The sequence below is a fragment of the Curcuma longa genome, chromosome 8, assembly GCF_044706935.1.
Source record: "Curcuma longa cultivar G26 ecotype Majalengka, Jawa Barat chromosome 8, ITB_CL_G26_1.1, whole genome shotgun sequence".
In the NCBI taxonomy this organism is placed as follows: Eukaryota; Viridiplantae; Streptophyta; class Magnoliopsida; order Zingiberales; family Zingiberaceae; genus Curcuma; species Curcuma longa.
This window is the reverse complement of record NC_133868.1, coordinates 9,339,466-9,365,106: the sequence shown is the minus strand read 5'-3', so window position 1 is coordinate 9,365,106 and position 25,641 is coordinate 9,339,466. Positions and strand designations below refer to the sequence as shown.

Sequence of the window (25,641 nt, the reverse complement as noted above, 5' to 3'; positions counted from 1 at the left end):
GGCATTATTGGGTGCAACAATATTGCAGAACAATATCTCTGTGACTTTTGCATCTTGATTCATTTTTGTATCTTTGAATTTTTTATATTTTTAAAAGAATATTTAAAAGTTGTGTTACCTTTATCTATTAACGCAGCAAGTTGCCATGTGAAGTTATTCATTGTAGCATTTGATAGCTATCATGTTCATTGAGTCAGCAAGAAATATTTAATTTGGACACTTTTCCCATTTATGATTGCCAGTTGTCCATGTATTTTTTTTAAATTATATAATTTAGGTATTCAATTTTCTTGAATCAATAAAATACATTACACATTATATCATTTAATAAATAGATTAATCCACCTGTGAATCTAAATTATATATATAGTGCACAACACATGCATTGTAATCCAACTTAACATAATCCCCATTTGTTATTCTGTCCATGTAAGGTATTCGGTATTATTGCATAGGTGTAGTTAAATGTTTGACTATTTTTAATCATCATTAAAAATTTTGGTTCCATATTGTTTTTAAAATTCAATTCTTTTAAGGTGAATCTATAACAACAGCCCGATGTTTTATATTACTATACCTGTTTACTTTAGTTTTGACATTTGAGTTGCCTTTAAATTGGTTGCCATACCACGCCCAGCCACTTCGCATAAGTTGAATAGAAAATTTAATGGTGCAAATTTTGATTATGATTGTTGATAAGATATGATGCATTAAAAGCAATGCTTGACCTAAAAATTGTATTGACGAACCAAATATTTGACTACAAAGTCGATATTATCCTACCATTGATTGTATGATATTATTGTAAAGTACGATTGGGCATATTGTTTAAACGGTGTTCTATAATAAATTGATGTGCAACATCAAAGAACATGAGATTTCTTTCAGTGGGTAGATCCACCCAAATGCTGTCTGACATGCTGTGCCACAAATAAGTAAAAGATTGAATTTGTGTTCAATCACTTTTCCACAGAGCCAAATGCAAGACGCAAGCTTATCCCAACAACCGATCTATCTTAAATATAAAATAATAATTCTATAGAACCAAATGCACCTTGTGAGCTTATCCCGACAACCCATCTATCTAAATGGACTTAGTCGACTACAAACCTGGGACATAGACAATTTTAAATGTTTAAACATATCGCACATAGAGAATTAACTTACACATGATAAACTAAGAGCATGCTTTAAACAGCTAACCACCTTAATACCCGATAGTCTTGCACACATTAACTATGAAGTTGATAAACTTAGGCAATTAATAAATTTAAATTTTGGCTTAGGGCCACAAGGGTATTCTTATCTTTGCGATCCTTCTTGTTCTTTATCTGATTTCACACGATATCAAATTATATCTGCTACCTTGCATGATCACAACAACGCATTAGAATACACTTTCCTAGTTCTCAGAATAAATCTACCAAGATGTTAATCTGGAAAAGCAAATTTGGATATGCTGCTGCAATTTACCAGTAAAGCTGATCACAATGCGTAGGTGTAGATAAAAACCTTAGTTTAACATTAGATCCAAGCAATTATTTAACAAAGCAAATACAATAAATTAAGGGGAAAAGTGAAACTGTTGGACAAGAAGATGCAACCACTAGAATTTAAGGACATCATTCCTAGCTTGCTGTTAATTGTCCTAGTTGTAGCAGCTAAATCAGACCTCTGAAAAGAAAGTAGAATATGTGCATGGAGAGGAACCACCTTAGCATAAATCATGCAGCTTTATAGATATGTGGCATGCCAAGAGATACCCAGCCGCCGCTCATCGCCATCACAATGTAGAACCAAACAGTTACTCTGGGGAAAAAATAGCTTTTGCGATTGACTCAAGGGTATATTAAATACATGAAATATAGTGACAGGCTTATATATAACATGCTCGTGAATATAAGCAAATACCTCCTCACTCAAAAGACAGTTTGCAGATTATCTAGTTCTGGATCTGCCATTTTAGCATCCTCTGCAGTTTTAGTATCAAATAGAGGAGCGGCCAGCTTGGGAGGGTTCTAACAAAGAAAGATGCATCACTCATTAAGATCTAAATCTCCAAAGCAATCAAACACACAAGTCAATTGCTTGATTATCAAGAAAGAAAAACACATTATAATCTTTATACAGAACTTCCAGTAACAATGAGCGATTAGGGTTATTGGTTAACCATCTCTTAGATGGAGAAAGATCCCAGCATAATTTATCGTACTAAATGTCCATGAAAAGTAAATCCGTACACAAGCTACTATTTAATTCCTTGCATCAAAGCTCTTAGTTAGATAGATTGATTGGATAAACATTATTTGACTAGAACTTTGGTGTTGGCAGCAAAACTGCAGAGTTTATATTGCGTCCTTTCTTTTATTCTGTTGCTAAATTTTTGTGACTGGCACCATTTTTTCATTGATCAATTACTTGCAAACTTCAGCAAAGAAGTTCCCCTATGCATGCTATTGTTCCTATGCCCGATCAGTGTTCATGAAACTGTCCAGCTCAGTGAAAACCTAGCCATCTATTCCATTTGTGTTTTAGAAACAATCTAGTTATTGGTAAGCAAAGAGTACAGAAGAATGTATCCACTACTCTAATTATCTAAGATGTATGACATGAGAGTAGTTGTCTTCTGGAAGTGAAGGGGGATAGGAGATAGTAAATAAGTTTGAAAGCTTGGAAGTGAAAAGAATGATGGGGAGCCCATCTGATCAAAAAGTGCACCTATCTACTACGCAGCTTATGTTGAAGGCCAACCACATCAGGACCCTTGCCCTTTGAATGCCAATTACACCCAGAAACATCATTGCCCGAGTGGTAGAAGGATGAGAATGAAAAAAATATTGCAGATCAAGATCATCTCTAATATAGTAATCAGAAAAGGAAAAATTGTCATCACAAGAAAACTTGAAAGAGAAGCCATCAAAAGGGCTGAAGAAAGATTCAGACCAATCTTGAAAATAAAAAAACCAAGCTAAAGGTACTAACCAGTCAAGCTAAACTGGCAGGCAAAGATGTCCTACTTTCGATCTTGTTCTTTACACTAGGAAACATAGGCAGGCTGAGAACAGCCTCAACTTCACTTTTCCCCCTTTAGTCTGTCAAACATATTGTGGCGACCAAGATCGAGAGATAGAGAATACATAAGCAATGAATTGATAAATTGGAAATGGCTAATTTGAGGACCAAACTTTTTGAAAAGGTATGTTCCAAGGTCAAGCATGAAGGGAAAATGAAAGCCCTGAGAGACTTGTCAAGGATAGAAGCAGCATGTATTATCGGTTTTCTATAGCTAAGCTATGAAGCAATGACAGAGAAGTAGAAAGGTAACTAGAAACTAGTTAGGTGTCTTTCCTCAGCAGAATCAAGGACCAAAATGAAAAGAAAATGTTCACAAGAGATAACTCGCATTATGGGAACTTGTTTGCACAGGGATGGATCATCTTATGGACAGGAACCTTGTATAATAGAATCTTTTAAACAATAATGTCCGACACTGAGATGATTTAGTTGTGCAACCTTAGCAAATTCATCAGTTCTTTGAGAATTTTAACTAGGCTTGTATTTGTTTTCCTACTTATACAACTTAAAGGGTTAATCATAAAATTCATGCCAATAACATATAACATGAACAAAGTAAGCTTAAACAAGTAAGAATACCAGGATTATAACAGCATCATAACAAATATTTGAGCACAGTAATCCTACCATGCAACGCACAAGAGCCCAGTTGATGCCATGGAAAAAGGGATGTTGCTTAACTTCATTAGCTCCATGGCATGAGCCTAATCTGTTTCTAGGATCCCTATGCAACAACCGATATATCAACTGTTTTGCAGGAAGGCTTGCCTGCTCAAAATAACAAGGCCAACATTTAACAATCATGCAAAGTAGAATAAATCCAACTAAATTCACAACATAAATTCTGAACAGATCAACCGTGCACATCCAATAAGAGGATGAATGCGATATATAAATTATTTAATCAATGAACAGATCATACCCAATCAATCACCTTACACCTAGCATTTAGAATCATATTCCAGGAATAAGGCTGTAAAATTTGGAGTCGGTTCCAATATGGTGAATAGTGCAAAAAAATATCGTTATATTAACTATAATTTGCTTTAATAGGATTTAAGATTCTACTGATTTCCATGTTCCTTTGGCATGGCAAGAAAAGTTGCAAATATCAAAATTTTGGAGTAAGGGTTAAACCATGAAATGATAATTGCATTGTGCCCGTCACCTATTGGCTAATCTTTCAAGGTAAAGGAATATTGAAATCAAATCTTAAGAAGTGTATGAGATGGCACTGTCAGTAGCCCCATCTTATCCTCTTGTTAAGTATTCTTGAATAATCATTGAACATGGACTCAGTTTGTGCAAACCCATGTACCTTGGGCTTACTATCTCTTACAAATTTGTCCATGATCCATGCTCAAGTGTATTTTGATGGAGAGGCTGCTGGGTGTTAAAGAACACATGTATAAATTGGTACCATCTGTAGCTTAGGCTTAAGATGAACACCATAGAGCATCAAACTGTTATACTTGTTTAATTGTTATTCAATCATTATGATATGCTTATATCATACTTCTCCTCTAATTCTTATTCATGAAACACTTATTCACTTGAGTTTCTTGAAACATTTGTTCATTGGAGACAATAAAAATTACTTCTATGAATATATGAGCTCAACAACAGTCCAAAGAGGACAAAAGATCATCTAGAGTGCTTACATGATCATTTGTTTTAACTTGCAAATATTCAGATTTGTCACAGATTAGAATTAACTAAGTATATACTGCTACAAAAAATATAGAATTTTGCCAATTTTGTAATTTGATAGAAATACTTCGATTGATGAAACAAAAATAAACTCACCGAGATACTTCCAGGAAATCTTAGGTCCTTGTGAAGAACATTAGCAAATGTCTTCTGCCTAGACTTTCCTCGAAATGGCGTATAACCATACAACATCTCATAAAGAAGAATGCCTAACAAAGTAGAATGTGGGGTAAAATAAGTGAAATTACTGAAATTGATGCACAATTTGTCACTGAGGTACTCATGTAAGAAGAGATGCAATAAGTTCCATCACAATATATTTGTAAGATTATTAGAAATAATTATTGAAAGGAGATCATAGGGATGTTCTAGCTTCTTTTTATTTAACAAAAACAATTGACATTTCTAGATCCATTTCTGGGTATTTTCTTTCTGAAAGTAATGAAAGGAAAGAATAACTTGATTCATGTAAATAGCTACTAGAAATTGAGTCTCAACAGACTTTCAAATTTCATATCACTCCACTTGAAACAATTGAATTACCTGCCCCATGGTTGACTAGTAGGCAGCCACTCAATTTTGGTGGTACAACCACAGTACATACTGGGTGGTACATGCAGTATGTAACATGTGATGCATGGAATTAGTGTCTTGTAACTGATGGTGTACAGCTTAGTAACAAGTAGTAACCACTAGCAATGGCTACACAACAGAAATTGGGCATGTAATAACTATTGTCAATTTTTGGATCATATATGCTTGTTTGAGCTTATAATTATACAAAAAACAAACCCATCTTATTGAATTTGTTTTCATAATTCCCCCACCTCTAGTCCTTCTCTACTCAAGTTCTTTCATGACATTGGAAGTTGTCGATCTTCCATCACAAGACATGGCATAGTTAGAAAAATGTGGGTATACAACCAATGGAAGTATAACAATTGCATTCCCTGGTGGAGGTATTATGAGAGTGAAACTACTCTTGCCAGCAGATACCTTGAGGTCATCAAAACTCCTAAAGTATCACAGAAGTTCTTTGGTTCTTCAAGGAATATTTTAAGAACTGACCATCTAACAGTGACAGCAATAGAAGCCAAGCATTGATAGATCATCATGTACAGAGTGTAGTCCCACTCCTAATATGGAGGTCGCTCTAAGCATGAGAGTGATAGACATAGTGGCAGAAAAGTTGTCAATGCATGGACAACATCAGGGATGCTTGATGAGTTGCAAATGTCAATATTAAGATTGAATTTGTTTTAACAATAATTTCCTATTTGGCTAGCAAGTGTAAAACAAAACATGACTCCCAACTATTTCAACTGCAAACAAGCAAACATATATGTAAGATATTGATTAAATCGTTCAAGTAACAATGAGTTACATGAATAAAGTCATAATCATATATAATCCCAAGAAAAAAGAGTTATAAATTTCCTCTATTGCCATGAAAGAATCATATTCCATAACTTAGTATTTGTCTTGTTACATGATCAAAGTTATATTTACAATTAATTAATTCATTGAATAAATAGAGTTTGATTTACAATTTTGTGTTAGCTAATAACGTAACTGTATTTTTTGTGAATTGATTTAAGGAAGTTGTACAAACAATTGGCAAAAAGCACACTATTCAAATTATCACAGATAATGGTGCCAATTTTGAGTTGTCAACCTATTGCTGAAGGATTTCCCACACGTGATGTGGATATATTTTACAGTTGTCAAACTATTGTTATTAGGATGAAGGATTTCAATGACATGCCAGACATGTCATGCTCGCTATAGACTAATGACAGAGTTGGCTACACAAACCTCCATGCATTTTTTACATCCCCAACCCCCCTTGAATGCCGTCAAAATCCATCCTGCCTAACATCAGAAACAAACAGTTTGAATAAGCTTTATCCAGCAACAGCATCAGATGCCAGGCCAACTTTTGAAATTTCCGAGTTAATTGAATGGACAAGGCAATCTTTTGAAAATACAGGGAACACTGCAAGTGGTCTCAGTTATTGCCCTACCTCCCATGGCTTAGAACCATTATAAAGATTTAAAAGAGTACAACTCAACGAGAACAAGGATTCAGTTCCCTCCTATTTGTTGACCATTAACTTACTCCATTATTGAACCCATACACTTGATGTGTTTTCACTATTGTGAATTAATAAATTCCTATTATTCACTCATTTATGTTCCAAAGCATCAACAAGTTTGAATAATATCAAACAAACACATGCACTTAAAGAAGACATAAAACATGGTAAAAGCTGGGTAATGTGTTGCCACAAAATATACCACCTACCGAGTGCCCACCAATCAACTGCACTAGTATGGCCAGCTCCAGTAATGATCTCCTGCAACATAAGATCATAGATATTGGTCTTGTATGAACAAATATAGCATAGAAATATTAACTTCACAAAACAAGCATAGCAAACTTATTAATGCAGAGAATGACAGTCATTTAGCTAAACCAACTAAATCATTTATGTTGCAGTTAACAGTTTCATGTATATAATTAATGCAGAAATAATTTTCTGCCCTTCAGCTACTTGCATCTAAATGCCAACTTCTAGTACTATACAGTTAATCTTTTTTCTAGTATAGTTTTTAACAATTCAGTGAGGTGCTGCTTGGTTTAAGGTCAGTTTGAATATTTCCATCTTAGCACAAAACATCCATGTCTATGTTGGATCTAAGCTAGGTCATATCCATAAACATAATCACAAACCTTTTGATTGCAAGTGTTACTTCTTGAATCATAGATCAAGAATATGAAAATTGGGTCGAACCACATGTGAAGAGAAGGGCACTGCCAGAGTAGATCTGGCGACAGTCGACCATTGCTAGAAGAAGAGCTTAAGACCAACAAGCAAGTGATGGAGATCCAAGACGAGGAGAGGTGGTCATCGACAAATGGATAACGACATAGCTTTTAGTTGTTTCGCAAGCGCGCTGCAAGAGGTGAGCAAGGAGGGAGGCAGCTAGGGAATGCCAACATAGATAGATTGGATGAGAGGGGGCCATTGCCATCAACAACCTCCTTTTCAGGGGCTTGCTTTTGGAGAAGCTAACCCCAGCAAAGTAGTGGTTCAACACTATGTAGACAATGGAAAGAAAATATTGTATTGCAGCTTCTTGTAAGAGACACCTATTACATGTATAAATAGGACTTCACGTAAAGTCTAAAATTAAAATGCCTAATGTGGGACTAAACTCACTCACGACACGATAACTCATGGCACTTCTTTATATAGTTGTAAAGAGGTAAAGAGGGTCTTCAGTTAGTATAAAACCAAGCATTAATTTTCATCACAAATTTTTTTCTTTAATAAATGTGTAATTTTATCTGTAGAAGTAGTTGTATATCAAGGAAGATGTCGTCTAGTTATTCATTCCACCAATACATACCGGTGCAATGTACTCTTCTGTTCCAACAAATGAATTTGATGCACGCATTGGCTCAGCCACAAAAATTGGAGGAGACCCTCCTTTGGTCTGTTTCTTCTTATCCTCAGCTTTTGGCAGGATAAGCTGAGATGGATGCAGAAAAGATAGTATGTAAAGATGACATTTCCAGTTTCATATATGATGGCATCAAATAATATACCCACCTGAGGCTTGCAAGGTGTCAAACATGATAGATCAAAATCTGTCAAAGAAATATGGCCATCTCTCCGAAGCAAGATATTCTCTGGTTTTAGGTCCCGGTATATGATACCTATAGAAAATATACTTAAACAACAGAAAGACACTGATATACAACATAAGAATTCAACAGAAAATTTTTCGCCAGTTCATGAAGTTTAAACTAAAGGTGTTATTCTTCATTACTACAAGGCTAAGAAAAAGCAAATATACATGTAATCAAGGTTTGAAATATCATTCTAAACCAGACTTTTGGTCCCACCCGAAATGATATAAGGTTGGTGCTGTACCAGGATTGCTGATTTAGTCACTTACTTGAGAAAGGAGGCATTTTTCAGAACAAGAATAGGAATTAACAGCTGAGAGTTCCACAGAGCTATCTGCATACCTTGACAGTGAAGGTATTCAAGTGCTACAACTACTTCTGCAGCATAGAACCTGTACAAATAGGATGTGCTCGCATTCAGAGAGAGTAATTACTAGAAACAGAAAATGAAGACCTTCAAAACAAGAAATTCATGGGTGTTTTTCTTGAAATACTAGAACACATATTTCAGAACAATTGCAGAACTTTTTCCAATGAATAATAATGTCAAGAATCAGAGTTTGAAGAAATCCAAATGGGCTGTACTGTGTTCGATAAGAGAATAGTGCAAGTTCTCTGTGTACTCTCTTCACACCGACTATAAGTACTGGATGATCTATGTCAGTGGGGAATAGATCAAGAGTAGTCATTCTGTACCAACCATAGACACAAAATGCTTAAGCTAAAATTATCTGTCGTAATTCACTGAATTATTCTTATAGAGCCTCTTCATTAGTCCACAACCTCCAAAGTGGGACTAAAATCTGAAATATTAAAACATCCTCAATTAAAGCTTAATATATTCGTCAAATGTCCAAGTGAAATCATCATTATTATAATTCCTAGGCAGACCTTTTTAATCGGAATACCTATATTAAAATCTCCCACAGGTACGTCTTCATCTCCAAGTCCAACCATAGCCTATAATCATTTCTAACCAGCAACATCTAAGGCCCAACGAATGGCAACTCAACTACCACAATCAATAAACAAAACTCACCATGCCTACAATTAGGCTTGCTACTACTAACTATAACTATGGTTTTAAAACCCACTGCATTCCATGTGGATTAACACAAACAAAACATCTTACTCCTACTAGCGACCAACACAAGGGAACTTCATGAGACACAAAAACCAACTATGCAACATAGGCAAGAGAAGAACAATCTCTTCCCCGATGGCAAAGCGACACATGAGGTGGGAGGAAACTTCTTTTTGCATTAAAAAGGAAACCTTCTTCCTCCCGTGACCAAGTGGCACACAAGACAAACTACTATGACCTCTTCTGCGTTCGAATTTGGTCTCGAAAAAGAAGTTAAATTCCTCCACCAACTGAAAAGCATAAGCAGCAACCGAGTATCTTCTTCTACAACACTCCTCTTCTCTTTTCCCACTAGTAGCATGCTACTGTTAGCATTTGGCACAGATACCAGCAAGTCTGGAACAAGACTTTAAACCTTGAACATAACAAACCCAAGTTAATGATAATTCACTTGTCTAAGCCTATAAACTCTCCTCTAGCCAAAATTCTCCAATGCGGAACTAAATCAAAGGCAGGTTAGATATGCAGGAACATTGTAAGAACAATTGGGACTATCATGAATGATTAGCTTAAATTGATCAAAATGCTCATATGAGCAGAGAGCCTGCAAAGCAGGCCTCATAACCCAATCCAAGCAAATCATGGTGCTTGCAAATCAACTTTTGAAGTTATAGATATGGAAACCATGATAGTTGAGTTGTTAAAAGTGCAACAAAGTAATGGTGTGCTCCTTGTTGCTGAAGCCTTTGTTGAAAAATGAGAAACAAATTGAGGTACAAGCCTATTGCTCCTTTTAGAGTCAAAAGCTTAATGAGCTATGCAGCTAATGGTGATGTATAACTATATCACTTCTTTTAAAATGAAAAAAAAAAGATGTTAAGTACCATATGGGACAATGGAAACATATGAAGTTCTCAATTGCTCATTACTTTGGCACTTATGGGTTGGGCATTGAGAGTTGACAACTTGTACTCAATGGTGCAAAAAGTGATTTCGCTCACTCCAAGCGGCCCAATCTCACTGGCCCCACAGCGAGATAAAAACAGGTAAATCAGGCATTGAGAGTTGACAACTTGTACTCAAGCATGTTGCTGGAGTTGTCAATAGATTTGCATGCATTACACAGGTGGAGAAATAAAGAAAATAGTTGTCTGATGGAAAAGCGCTTTATACCATGGTAGATGGGCACTCTAATTGAGAACAACAATGCATATCTACTGATCTACATAATCTTCTTCCTCATCTTGTTGCATATAGAAGAGTCAATTAATAAGCTTAATGTTTAGAAATACACCCCACAAAGCCGTCATCTAAGTTAACCAAACATTCTTCTAGTAAGGAAATAATAGTAATGATATCATCACTTTAAAAAATCATATCAAGAAAAAACTTGAAATGACTCCTATTGTCATTGGTGGTTCTGCTAAATGATTAATAAAGAAAGGAAATGACAAAAGAATGTTGAGTAGGCCACACTTGGAAAGGCTTTGCTTCCTTTATCACCTGCCATCGTCTACACTACTGTAAGACCATCTGTTATACATTTATGTTTCTTATATTGCAGCAATCCAACTATAACGAACACCAGTATCAAATTCACAAAAAGAATTCTAAAAGCTTGTCATATCAAAGAACTTGAAAATGGAACTGTTAATTCTTTTAAGCATTATAAGAATTAATATTATAAGAATGCAAGTGAAGATAGGATCCATAATTAACTAGCTTAGCTATATTAATTATAGAAAAGAGTTTTTTGGACACATAGAAAAACAAAATCTCAAAAATGCCTTATTACTTCGATAGGTAACTTCTTATGATGCATTTAAATTTATTTAGATGTATTTTGTAAGAACGGACCTCACCTAGTAGGATAAGGCTTGGTGGTTGTTGTTGTTGTTGTAGATGTATTTTCTAAGAAATAAAAGAATCACCAATTAAAAGAGTGTATGTATGACAGCTACCTAACAGCATCTTCCTTGAGGACCTTCTCAGGTTGCCTATCCAATAGTAAGAAAAGCTCTCCACCAGGGCAGTAATCCGTTATCAAACATATATGTGTTTTGGTCTGCAGTATAGAACAATACATGGTTATTACTGCTTCAGATAGACATTAGTGTATATTTTGCATCAACAAATACCTTTAGATAGTAATTAAAATAGGTGGTTGCAAAACTGTGATTAGTCTGTGATGCAATGAGTACAATAATGCTTTACATACAATCTCAATCAGATATGGTTATATGTTATGCTCCACTAAGTTTATTAAGGGAAAAAACTAGTAACTTTGACGTGAATCTAGCCTCCAGACATTTTGAACTACCAGATTCACTAGTCTAGCAAACTTTAATAGAATAGTAAATTCCTATTTATATATTATCATCACCATGATGTTTATAAAAGATAGTTTTAATCAGCTTCTTAGTTGCAAAGAGGACTTAAAAATAAAATAATAAAATAAAATAAAAGTTGGGGTTAACTACCTGAAAGGATGCATATAATGTAGGAAGAAAAGGATGATCCAACATATCAAGTATCTCTCTTTCTGCACAAGCTCTATGCACCTAAAGAAACATGAAATGATAAAAACTCAGGTGATACATCAAATTAAATATTATTAGCATCAGAGAAGACAGAGAAAAGAAGAATGGCAATGATGAAAACAAAGATCTAGACTTTGTGCCATAGAAGTCTTACAGGAAACAATTGTTTCAATTGTATCGAGTATGAAGACAAACTTTGAAAACTGATCCGATTCTTAATTTATGAAAAGAAAACTTTATATTTCTGAGGTATATTATACTGTAACTCAGGAATTTTTTGTGATGCAAGCTGATACACAAAGATAAGAAAGAACACACAACATATATGTAGAGAGTAATAAAAAATAAATTTAAAACACAATCAGAAGTTTAGGCTCCATTTATCTCTTGAAAAGCTGCACCAAATAGAGTATTTACTTACTTTCTACTATTCCGGTTGATAAACAAAACTTCAGTCAGTAAAAGATATTTTTCCTTTGGAAAAGAAAAGCCATTTTTTTAAAGCCAAACCAAGAGACATCATTCTCCATCATTATATTTTAAAACAAAAATTTAAACTCTTCATAATAATAATAATAATGACAATAAGAATAATAATAAGAAGAAGAAGAACCAAGAACCAGAAAATAAGGCACCAGAACCAGGACCAAGACCAAGAAAGAAATATGAAACAAGATACAAGAACAAAAACAATAACAATAACAATAACAAAAACAATATAATAATAGTGCTAGTTTACTTAATCAATATATATTAACATTGCTTTATTAGAATTTAAAGCCAAAAAAATGATGTTTAAAATGAAATCTAAGTGATGGTACCATAATGTGTCCATATGATATACCCTAGTGGTATTGATACTCTATCTGCCCAATCCCTTGCCAAGATTGAGCTTGATCTGAACTTTAAATGCTAGTTAGAACCAAAATAATTCTACATTACTCCCAAACCAGAATCAAGAACAAGAAACAAGAAAACAAAAAGAATAACAACAACAATATTAATAATAATAATAATAGCAATGCCTAGTTTACTCAATCTATATATAGTGACATTGTTTTATAACAATTTAAAGCCAAAAACATGATGTTTCAAATAAAATCTAAGTGATGGTTAATTGGTTGTCCTTTTACCAGACCATAATGTGTCCCCATATGAACCAGATTTAAAGTCTCAAGTTATGCCAAAGTTTTGGTCTTTGACTGGAATGATACTGTTTCAGTATCGTGCCAATGTTTTGATGCATGGTATCGGTAATGGAATAGAGTTGAAGAAAGGAATTTGTGCTGAGCAGTTTTTAAATCTTGTACAGTGCCATGTGAAACAGTCGACACATATCATTCTAGTAAATTACGAAAACTTGATACCACTCAGCACAGACAATGTCTCCTTTTGCTTCATCTCCTTCCTCCTTCAACCTTCAATTTGTTACCGACACCATGCATGAGAGTATTAGCACGATATTGGAACATCGTTTCGGTTAAAGACTAAAACTACGACACAACTCGAGATTTTGAACTTTAGTACCGAGTGCTATCAAGTTTTGGTGATTTCTGATACATTTCGGCTGTTTTGCACAGTACAAGAATTCAAACCATGCATATGATACGGTAGTTGTACGGGTATTCTATTTGTATAAGTGCTTGACAAAATTCAGCTTGATCTGAACTTTAAATGGAAATTGGAACCAGAAAAAATTCTGCATTTCTAATTCTTGGTCAAACCTATCAAGTTGGTGTTGTATTCCGAGGTTTAATTAGGATGTTATTTGAGGATTAGAAGAGTTAAATTGTGAGCAGTAACAGGAATTAAGATTATCTAGCGCTGAACCAAGATGTTTTAGTTCTGATTTAATTGAATTTGAATTCTATTTGGTGTTAGATTGGCCAATTGAGGGTTGTATCAGTTAGAGACTGATTTGGTTTGCTTCAGGTTCAAATCAGGATCAATTCCTACTCAAATTGGATGAGTTCAGCCGGAACCAGAGTCAAACTGATTTGAACCTGGCAGCAAGATAGTTGGATTTCCCAAACATGAAGAAGCCTTTTGGAATCCTTACAATTTGCCAATTTTGTGCAATAATTTCAAGTACATGGTCAATTACCACAATGGAGCTTACCTTGTTACGGTTGAGCATGACATTTTTATCCATAGCCTTCATAGCATAGCATTCTCCTGTACCTACCAACTCCACCAAGTGGACACTGCAATGCAAACCATATAGAGTCCTTAGATCAATGAGTTTAAGTTTACAAATATAAGTAGACTGAATAAAGAGTTTAACAGAAAACAGATAAAATTAAATTAGTGATGACTTCAAAGTCCCATACTAGAATTATAAGCATATGTTCTCATAGTAAAAAAGTTGATTATATTGGTTAAATGGCAAATATTGAAGCAAGCATATTGTTGCACATGTTGAATATACACAAATATTTCCAAACACCTAACTTCAAAAAACTTGGAGATAAAGGTAAGTAATTTGTTGGATGATACTCAGAGCTGTTGATAACACTGACGGATCTCAAACTATAGCAGAATTAGTAACTTACACAAAAGCTTCTTCCTCCAGTAGTTTGAGACCAATGAATGTAAAATGGCATATGACCATCACAGACTAACATAATTGACCTAAATTAGTTCAGGAGATTTTGTGCGAAGAAAAAACACAATTTAATGCACCTCTCATTGTACTTCCATTCCCACAGCTGAGGTCTCAAATGTAAGTCAGCAATCTGTACTATAACAAGCTACCCAATTGTGTGGAACAGCAACTTATAAAACTAAAACATGTACATAAATGTGGTGTCGTACAGGATAAGTGATGGTCATCCAATCCCCATTTAGTATGGAAAACTTTCTATTTCTTTTTATTCTCTTTTCTGGTGACATGAAAACTAGCGTAGAAAATATGCTTGGCTGCTTGTTTTGGAAAAAAAAAAAAGAGTTTAAAGGAAAGAGAAAAAAAATGTCAAAATTCTTAATGACACAGCAGTTTAATTTTTTTTCCTATCATCTCGTTTCCTTTTCATATTAAGATTCTTGCATAAATTCAAGTATAACATGTTGGTATAATCTCCATCGTCTCTCATTACTGAATGGGATTATAATTTCATTAAGGAGAAAATTGATTTTTAGCCATTCTTGTTTCTATTTTTTGGAAGCTTGGTTGGGGTAGATTGTCATCTAGGAGGTGCTCTAACTTTGCTCACAATAACAAATTAGTGGGATAGGCCAAAAGTGAAAAGAGAACTTCATCAAGAAAATAGTCACCTGCCAGTATCCCCTGAGCCCAAAGGTTTGACAGGTCTGAAATGTTTCAATCCTATATTTTCTCCACTCCCCAGAACCTGCAGAAAAGTAAAACTGCATAGTTAAACTGCACCATACAGAAACAAAAGCCATGAATATCCATTGAGTTATTTAACTTGATTTCTGTCAAGACAGCTAATTGTGGACTAGTGCCTCGTCATTGAAACTGATGTAACAAGTTTTTCTTGTTCAACCAAAGGATTCCTCCCTCAAGATGGATTGACTGTAAGAAGAAATTTATTTACCATTTTATTAAGATGAAGTAACTTAATGAAAAGAAATGTCATCCTTTCTCTTCTCTTCTCAATAGGTAAACAATGGTGCAGCAGAAATGTTGCTCCATTGCAACATAGGAAAACAAGGTTGAACTCATGAAAATAGCCTCTCCTCTATGTAAGGGTAAGATCTCCCTCCCTCAATCTATGATAGCTTAAGCATTGGACTTTTTCTATGAAATAAATTTATTGGAGTGGACATCTGTGATGTTAACTAAATTCTATTCCCTAAGTAAGCCTTGCATAGTTTAATATCACGTACTTTTTGGATGACCCTCCATGATGAATTACTCCCCATGTGGGGCTTTGGGAGAACCACCTTTGAGTGATTAGCCCATAGATCCTCAGGTTTCTGCACATTATCACGAAATATAATGAGAATAATAACGACTAAGAAAAAAAGAAAACTAATGAAGCTTACCAAATTAGCATCTGGGAGTTCTTTAACAGCTTCATCAACATTATATGCAGTTTCTTTCACCTAAATGCCAAACAACCCCCATTGTAATTAAAACTACAAATCAGATGGGGAAATGAAATTTGCAAAGATGGGAAAACCATAATGAACTCTCCATCCTTTAAACATGTCAAGATTACAAACCCACTCATCAACTATACATATCTAAGGTTACTTGACATGAACTGAAAAATTGTGCAGGCCAAAATTGTTTTAAAACAGTAAAATGGTACCGATTATAAAGGGATGTTATTAGGTCATGGTTGATTGCTTCTGGATGACTATGTGACACAAAAACATCAAAAAATAAAATTGATAAAGCACCAGATTGATGCCAACTTGAAGTAGGACCACACTACCAAGCAAGGTTTAAAATCTCGGCCCATATCGGGGATTTCGGTCCTGGACCGGAATAATATGATTTTGGTACCGTATCATGCCAATATGATTTCGATATTTTTTAAATATAAAATATATTAACACAAAAATTAATCTAAATATATAAAAAATACAAAAAATAAAATAAATTTTTTAATATATATATATATATTAAATTAATGGAATAATTTTATTAAGGTTTAATTAAGTCTATTTAAATTATTCCAACTATAACTAGGAGTTGATTGAAATTATTAACATAAGTTATTTAATTAAAAGCTAAGTTTCTTCAGCATGTTCTGCCTTCGTCGTGTTTCGCGCCCTGTTCCGCGTTGCCAGCATCCGCGAGGCCCACGCAAGGCCTCCGAGCAACTGCAAGGCCCGCACAAGGCCTCTGTGACAGCTACGAGGCCCATATGAGGCCTCTGTGGCGGTCGCAAGGTCTCCGCAACAGCCACGAGGCCCCTGCGATGCCTCCACAACAGCGGTACATTGAACGTGCCAATGCTGGTTCGGTCGGCAGGCAGAAAAAAATGTTTCGCCTATATCAAGCGAGACATCATGATATTTTAAACCATGCTATCAAGAACACTCAAATCTCAAGAAGAGAGGTAAAATATCATACATTGGAAGATTGAATCGATTATGTGAGATCATAACCTCTTTTTAAAGGACTAATTCTTTATAATATACCAGCTTACCTTATTCTAAAAAATCTCTAACAAATTTTTCCCAATTTTTTTTAAATTTAAAACCCACTCTTAAAACTTAAACAAAAGTATAGAAACTTAGAGCTCAAAATTTTAAAGAAAACATTAAATTTATCCCAAAATCTTGAACCACATGATTCTTCCTGACACCGGCGAGTTGTCAACATCTTTATTGGGACATATTTTCCAAGCATGAGTAGAAATTGACTTAATACATCCATGGAGCATATTTTCTTCATTACCTTTTCTTGGACACCCTTCCAATAAGTGAAATTGGTGGACCAGCATTTTTTTCTCCTTTATTTCATGAGAAGTCAATTTTAGTTACTATATTATTTGAATACCTTTTCTAATTAGTAAAATATAGATGCATCTTTTTCTCATCCTAATTCTCAATGAATAAAGCTGGAGTTTTCTTCTTTGGCTTGATATTCACAATGCTGCATACTCAAGATCTAGAGTTCTAAAGCTGAAGGATCGACAATATTTTTCACTTGCTAGCTGAGAAAGATATGAAGCCTGATGCCTTAATATAAATAATTTCTATGCATCATACAATAACAGGTGACTTTTCAGTGTTCATTTTTCACTAGCATGAAAAGGCATAAAATTTACAAAGAATAATCTATTTAAATTGTTTTATTTGGTGGTGGAAGATATAAAACTCTAACTTCAACTTAGTAGTAATCATGTTAATTGACGGCTTCAGGTGAATAAAACTACTTACCAGCTTTTCACCATCTCTGGCAGTATCTTCTGGTATGCAGTTCTGAAGTGGTTCAACATGCTCACTTCCATCCAACTGGACTCCAATAAAATACTGGACTTCCCCCTGTAGAAGAAGCGGAATTATATGTAAATCTACTGACATATATGACTACTAAGTAACACGAGTGAGGAGTTTTCGAACAACAAAAAGGATAATCCTATCTTATGGATGTACCTTTTGATCACGCATGGGTTGCAAGTGAAAAAGATTCCAGAACTTTTTGCCTAACATATGAAAACATTTAAAAAATATAATGATTTTCGATGAATTAAAAAAATGTTCTTTAAGATGATTAACTAGCAAACATTTTAATAAGAGAGTCAAAAAAATCAGAGTTAGCAAAAGACAACAGTGCAAAAGGAAAAGGAAGGTTTTGAAGAGAAGGCTTGTGTGAAGAAACTTTTAAAAACAACAAACCATCTGTTCCATATATTTGAGATCAGTTTATATAGCTCTAATCCCTACATTGAGCCAAATGTAAAAGTGTGTTGTTGGTACAACCTAGTCAATGTGCATTTCTTTCAGCTAACTAATTTTCATTGGTCTTTCTCATCATTCACACCTTCAATTCAACTCTAATTAGTCTACTTTTTGAACTATCAAATGCATTGTGATCTATGAAAATGTTCATACTACTTTTAAAAAGTTCCCTTCGTTTACTATCTTAACAAGCGGAAGTCAAGGCCTCAAGGGCATACCTGATTATAACCTGTTAAACATGACAACTGAATTCAAGATGACAATGCCACAGTGGAAAAGACAGAATTCCAAACGTGTGATTTCATCTTTCAAGTATGTGTCAATTGTGTCCCAATCAAAGAAATAACATTTAGGAATTCAGAGAATCCAACGATTATTACAGCAAAATAATATTAGTGGAAATGTAGATTTAACCAAAAGAAGCTTTGGACTTGGAACATTACAAGAGAGCTACAAGGAAATCGTAAATCCAATGCCCTAGTTATCCAACCTAACCAAGGCTAGAATACTATTGGACGAAACTTTAATGCAAATGTAATTCAACATGTGATAGTAATAGCATAAATAGGGAATATAATATTCCTTAAGATACCATCTCTATCAATTTATCGCCATTAAGAAAAATAGCAGAGTACAGTTGTATGAAATCATTGTAGCCAGGTTGAACAGTAATTTCATGCTTTAAATGAACAAATAGGCAATACCGGTTTTCGTGTAATTTATCAACTGTACAGTTACATCTCTTTGGTTATCAATAGCCTCTCTTATTTTCCTCACAGTAGCTGGATCAGTTTCAGGGCCTTGGAGAAACCTACAGATTCAATAGAACCAAAAGTTAAAAAGAAACAGCAAAGTCGAATTTGGAAGTGTGCCCTTTCATATTCCAAAGCCATTAATGTGAGCTAGTGTAGTTATTCAAATAGATTTTTTTTTAAAAACAGAATTTAGCGTAACACGTTAGCAAATCATATGGGAAAATGTGGTGCCTGAAATCAGCTTCCACAATTCAATTTTTACCATCTCACTTCAGTTATGTACAGGAGGCTGATCTGTATTTGTGTACTTGAAATCAACTGTAGTGGAGTCAAAGTTCATGATCCATAAAATACAACATGTGGCAAGAAAAAAAAATAGCATCCTACCCACCTGCAATTTCTTCCCAAAATTTCTTCACGGCAGTATTCTGTCAATTCGAGGAAACTGTCTGATGCAAATATCTGAAATAGAAAATTTTGAAATGTTAACTTCTTCCTGTTTCCAATTTCCATACCACGTTGTTTTCCATCAGAAACAACCAAAACATGCAGTTGAAATGAAAAGTACAAGAATCTTACAATAGGATTATCAGGAAGCCTTGGATCAGTGATGACAAAGTTCTTCTCAATACGTTCTAGGGTTGTGGCAAGATCAATGCCCCGTCTCATCTCCTTTTTTCTTTCTACATTATCAAAACTCTCTGGTCTTTCATCATCACTTTCCATCAATAGTTCTTCCTCCATAATAGCTACAGCATGCTCATGTTTTTCACTGTTTCCATGGCCTAAGCCAATAAGTCTGCAAACAATAAACATGAGATATAACTGGTCATTTGTTCCATTTGTGTTTTTCTCTATTGCTACAAGGACACCTGCAATATATTAGTGTCATCTAACAGGATGCTGGTAGACAAAATAGAGCTTAAACAGGGTGATTACTCAATTGAGTTGGGCATAAGTGCATTCTTCTAAAAGATATACTGCATTATCAAACCTACCCCATGAAGGACTTTAATCCTGACTTTCTTGATTTCTTTGTAGAGTCAGGTAATTCAGAAATTTTTTGCATTGAGAATCTTGTTTCACAGCGTGAATTGCGCCTAACTGAAGTGGTATTTTCTGATTTTCTCCTTGCAGGAACTTCAGATGTCACAGGTTGTCCACCACCTTCAGATTTCCTCATATGAGTGTAATTTCTTGATTCTGAAAGTCTGGTTGGGTCCTTTACAGCCATTACTAAATCAGAAACTGAACTGCGTGCTCTATCTTTTTGCCTAGCTGCAAAGTTTGTTTATGTAAGTAAACATAAATCTGGAAGTTAGTATACAAATTGGAATTAAAAGCATTGGTGTACTTTGTGTACAGAAATGGCTCATTACCATCATAACGAATCAAAGACTCTGGTAATCCATTGGGTCGTACCATTGTATCCTTAGATCCTTCTGTGTACTTGCTAACTTCCACTTGCATCCTACAAGAAAACAATCAAAAACTTCAGTTGTAAGATAGAATCTACACAGGGTATAAATCACTTTGCAAAAGCGTTAGACTGTTAGAGACTAGTGCCAAGCATATAAAAGATTCAATATGAGATAATTTATTAAGCGGCATTGTATCCAAAAGCAAAAATGATATATGATTTAGGTTGGATGATAGATGTGGGTACCAAGATGATCCTTGTTTTCCATTTTTTTTTCTTTTTGGTCAAAGATGATCTTTGTTATTCTCATAATCATCATACAGAGAGCAACCTTTTTACTAGTATCCTACCCAATGAACTTGAGGGTGTTTCCTTCGTCATCTTTGATGGGAGCAATAGTCAAAAGATTCCAAAATGGTGTACCATCCTTCTTGTAATTCAATATACGACCACAATAATTTGTACCAGCTGACAGCGTTTCCCTTATTTTTTCAATCTCTGATGGATCAGTTCCAGAACCTTGCAAGAAGCGGCTGCAAAAAAGTCCAGAAAACACAAGAATTGTAAGTTTAAATAATAAAATGTACAACAAAACTTTTATGCATAAATTATGTTCTCCTTTCAGAAACCATAAACATAGGTGATTTATGTATGTACCCTACAGGACCCAAACATCGCAACTCCGAATGTTTGTCAACCCAGTTGAAAAACCAAGAAAGCCACACAAAAAAATTAGGGGTGGTTGGGACATGGGCAAGGTGCTTGTTCGCATGCACTTAAGCACACACTTGCATGCTCTAAGGATATGTGTGGCCCAACTAGTCCATCCCAACAAATCTCCACCTCAATGTGATCTTCTTGCTTCATTGCTCCATATGAAAATTCACTGATGATATTCCAAAGTGGGCTTGCTTCTCTTGACCTACTCCACTAATAATACATATGTCAAAGTCAGCGAATTCACATCTCTTACTGAACCCGATCTAGGCAATGACATTACTCCAACACAATGGAAGATTCCCTAGATCCACAACCATGGGTAACTTATAGATCTACTCTTTTCCCCATTTGATGATCTGAGGTACACTGTGTCATTTGAGATCACTATGTGTCTTACCCACCTCACATGTCTAGTGATTTTTCCAGAGGATATAGGCATTTATATAACCATCTAGTCATGTGAATCTACAGCTCATTAATCACCTCCAGAACTTCAATCATTGTTTTCATAATGGTATGCTTTTAAATCCAATGAAGTTGATGAAACAAATTTTTCCACATCTTCAGGGAAAAAGTACCTACCTCATGTTTTTTTCTCCTCTAGGCAAATTGAGTCTAATTGTATCAATACCCTAAACCTCCACTTTAGAGTGATTTCCTTGAGATCTCATCACACTTACATTAAATGTCTCAAACACTCTCCTAATTTAATGATGCATTACACAAGTTTGAGTCTAAATAACAAATCGTAAAAGTTGCATTCTTTCTTGTAAAATGACAAGAACAGTAATATGTTCAGCATTGACCACCAATACACTACCATGAATGTTCACCTTATTTCAAAACCTAAAGTGTTAAACATCCTACAATGATTTGGATTTTCATCTAAATTTGCAATGCCAAGATCCTCATCCAGGTGATTGATCCTTCATAATACCCTCGCTTTGAGTAACTACTTCACTAGTTTGAAATGCTACTTTTCTCCTTCGGACAATATATGAAATAGTAGTTTAATGTGTCACTTTTTGAAAGTGACCTTCTCCTACCAACAAAATGAATTTCCACAAAAGCATTAAATCAAACAGACATCAAAATAATTAAACTATTTGCCAGATCAACCATGATATCTTCTAATCAACTTTGGCCAAATCATACCAAAGTCCAAAAGATGCTCCAACATGTCTCCATCACTATCCTACTTAGCTTACACATCCTCTCTTTAAGATGGATTTCGTTAATAAAATTGCTTGCCTATGTTATATAAACGTCTATCAATATTCCTAGTCTCCTGTTTTAACGCCATCGGAGAAAACAAGCTAAATCTCAAATTAAGTTTTATCAGAGCACTAAAAGTTCTCCAACAAATTTTCGCACACCACACCTGAAAGTTCTAGAAGATAACTTCACAGTATGATTTAGGTCAAAATTTTCGCATACCAGTTTCGGCCAATGACTTCTTTGGCTAGATAACCGGTCATGTTGAAGAATCCGGCGCTGGCGTACATAATGGGATGGTCGGGCTTCGTAGCGTCGGACACCACGAAGGTCTGCTGGAAGGCGGAAAGCGCATCTCGAAGCTCCTCCGACACCCTAGGGATCCCTCCCCTCTCCTTACCTCCTCCAGAGGCCAGCACCGACGCATCTGAATCCTCAGAGCTCCGGTACGAACCGCCGCCAGAAACCCGATACGGGCCGCCCTTGCCCCCGGCTTCGTCGGCCGACTTCCGCACAGTGACTCCCTGCGGCCTCCCCGTCTCCTCGTCGGTCTTCAGCACCAAGCCCCACTCCGCCGCCCGCTGTGCTGCCTCGCCGGCATCCTGGGAGACAGCGACCGAGGACGAGGAGGAGGAAGTCTTCTTGGCGACAGAGACAGTCTCGGAGTGGTGCTGATCCGTCGGTCCGGAGGGGAGAGCCAACCATGGTCGGATGACGTCGTCGTCGTCCTCTGCGGATGGTGCGTGCGGCGGTTGGGGCTGAGGCACCGGGTCGGAGCGCGGTTGCCAGGCCGCAAAGGGGGAAGACGGGTTATTGGGTTCATGGTGGGGCCGAGTGGCGAAGCTGGTGGGGTTGAACACCTCGAGCGACCCACGAGAGTCGCGCGGCAAAGTAGGTATGACCAATGAGGATGTCGTGGGTCGATTAGTCGGGGACTTGTCCTCCATCCCTACAATAAAATTATACAATATTAAAAAACAATCATAATACGATAAATAATAAATAAATAAATAACAGCAAAATAAACAATACCAAATTGATACATGAGCATAATGGATGTTTGGCCGCTGTGATAATTTTTGATTTATTTTTTTTTAAATAATCATAAAATTGATCATGTGAAACCGCTGAAACCGCTGAGATGATAGATCCTCAATCAAAAAAAAATGATGTTACTTTTGGGGATAGGATGGAACCTGATTCACCAATCAGTAAACGGAATGGAATCCAACAAAGTAAAAGGCCAAAAAGATCCAAAACCTCTGTCATGTATATATTGGATAATATATATCACTCCACACATGCTGCCAGATCATAAAAACATTAAACAATGAGATGAAGAGACATGCTAGCTCGAACATTCATTCACTTGTCTATGCCCACCATGCCACCAATCATCAAGGCATTTTACAGCAGCATGAAAGGTTCATTCTACATTCACTTGGCTATGCACACCATGCCATCAACCCTTACCCTTTGCAGCATCAAGGCATTCTACAATTTCTTCTACATTCACTTGGCTATGCACACCATGCCATCAACCCTTACCCTTGGCTGATGAAATCTAACGTGGTAGGATAACTGAACTGAACTGATCAACTGAACTACCCTGAAGGACCACTACTTACCTTCGCCATATATATATATAGTAGAATGTATATATACACTCGTGTAAAAATAGAAGCATGATGATGATAAACATCTTCACCTAGATCTGCCTTGGAGATCCCAACGTCGTCGCTCATCCTCCTCGTCGTCTAGCTACCTCCTCGTCGTCGTCTCCTTCCCCTCGTGTTGTCTCGCCCCATCTTATGATTTTAAATCAATTGTGCTCCCTCATCAGTGGTACTATCTTTTTGTTTTTTAATTATATTTCATTCTCACCTGTCTGGCTGTCTGGAGAGGTACGCCTCATCTCACGCATTATACATGTTTATTATCACGGACTCTCGGACTCAGTGGCCACCCAAATCTTAATGAATAAACCCTAATTTAATAAACACCAGCGAGTTCATTTATAGACCCTAAACCACTAAACTAAATAACTAATCGACGTCGCTAGCAACGGACGCAGATACGACGAAGAAAGTCCCGAAGATGAAAAGGGCAATACTCTCGTAAGGATAAGAACCAGCAGTAGTCGTTTCTTTTTCATTCCAATTTAATTTAAAATTTTAATATAATTTTGTGGTGGGGAAACACTAACCAATCTCTTGCCCTCTCTATCTCTCCGAAAGCAACACTGATAAAGATTAACGAAGAAAACTTTATTATCGCACGAAGAACTAATTTACGTCGTCGAGATTCAGTAAGGAAACGAGAATGAGATTAGGAAGCGGCAAGATCTTCGGGAGCAATAGAGAAGGAAAACGAGCACCTGAAGGAGTTGCTGATGAAGGCTGTGGCCGAGCTGCGCGTTTCTGCTCCCTGAAATTAAAGCGGGCGACCTTTTGCCTGAAGAGGCTGCGCTGAGAATCTGCAAAAGCTGAAGAGGAAGAATGATTGGAGATCAGAAGCTGCCCTTTTCTCTCTCTCTCTCTCTCTCTCTCTCTCTCTTTTCTCGTTGGGTGGAGAGAAGTGAGGAAGATCACATGGCTTTGAGCGTGGGAAGAGCAGAAATAGTCTCCTTATCCAAGATGAGGATGCAGCGCCAACTTGTTGGCGCGATCACTGATCACTCTACATCAGACCCATGCGCAGCCGCAGACTTGTGCTTTCGTGATCCGACGGGGAAGCCAACAAGATTTATGCGCCCACGCGGAGCCCACAGGGGACGTGGATGGTCAAGGCGGCGCCACGTGGGACGTCTCACATGGCCCTCGGGCCCACCCCAGCCCCCACTTGTTCTTCGCCGGTGTCCAGTTCCTTTAACCACCGAGTCGTCGCCTTCCGGCTTGGCGGTCTCCGTGATCTACTGAATCCAGTGATGCTAGTTGAGAGCTACGTACGTGTTGGAAATGTCTGCAGATATGTGAAACTAAGGATCACGTTCTTAGTAGGTTTTGGACAAGATATTTGTTTTTCATTAAGTGGAGACGATGAAG

The 25,641-nt window shown here is 36.2% G+C and overlaps 1 protein-coding gene across 1 annotated transcript; it reads right to left on the bottom strand.

Moving 5' to 3' along the window:
* Positions 1-1,501: 1,501 nt before the first annotated feature.
* LOC141832990 (phototropin-1A-like) lies at positions 1,502-25,250 on the bottom strand. The gene is made up of 24 exons (XM_074720364.1): positions 24,975-25,250; positions 22,820-23,546; positions 21,013-21,195; positions 20,622-20,713; positions 20,241-20,520; positions 19,822-20,041; positions 19,634-19,704; positions 19,192-19,298; positions 18,182-18,231; positions 17,966-18,070; positions 16,115-16,174; positions 15,956-16,045; positions 15,380-15,456; positions 14,226-14,310; positions 12,047-12,127; positions 11,528-11,631; positions 8,825-8,874; positions 8,403-8,509; positions 8,200-8,322; positions 7,091-7,142; positions 4,882-4,994; positions 3,703-3,843; positions 1,912-2,018; positions 1,502-1,809 (listed from the first exon to the last, which is right to left on the bottom strand). The coding sequence occupies exons 2-23, from the start codon at positions 23,542-23,544 to the stop codon at positions 1,920-1,922; spliced, it is 3,015 nt and encodes a 1,004-aa protein (XP_074576465.1). The 5' UTR covers positions 23,545-23,546; positions 24,975-25,250; the 3' UTR covers positions 1,502-1,809; positions 1,912-1,919.
* Between the last annotated feature and the right edge of the window lie 391 nt (positions 25,251-25,641).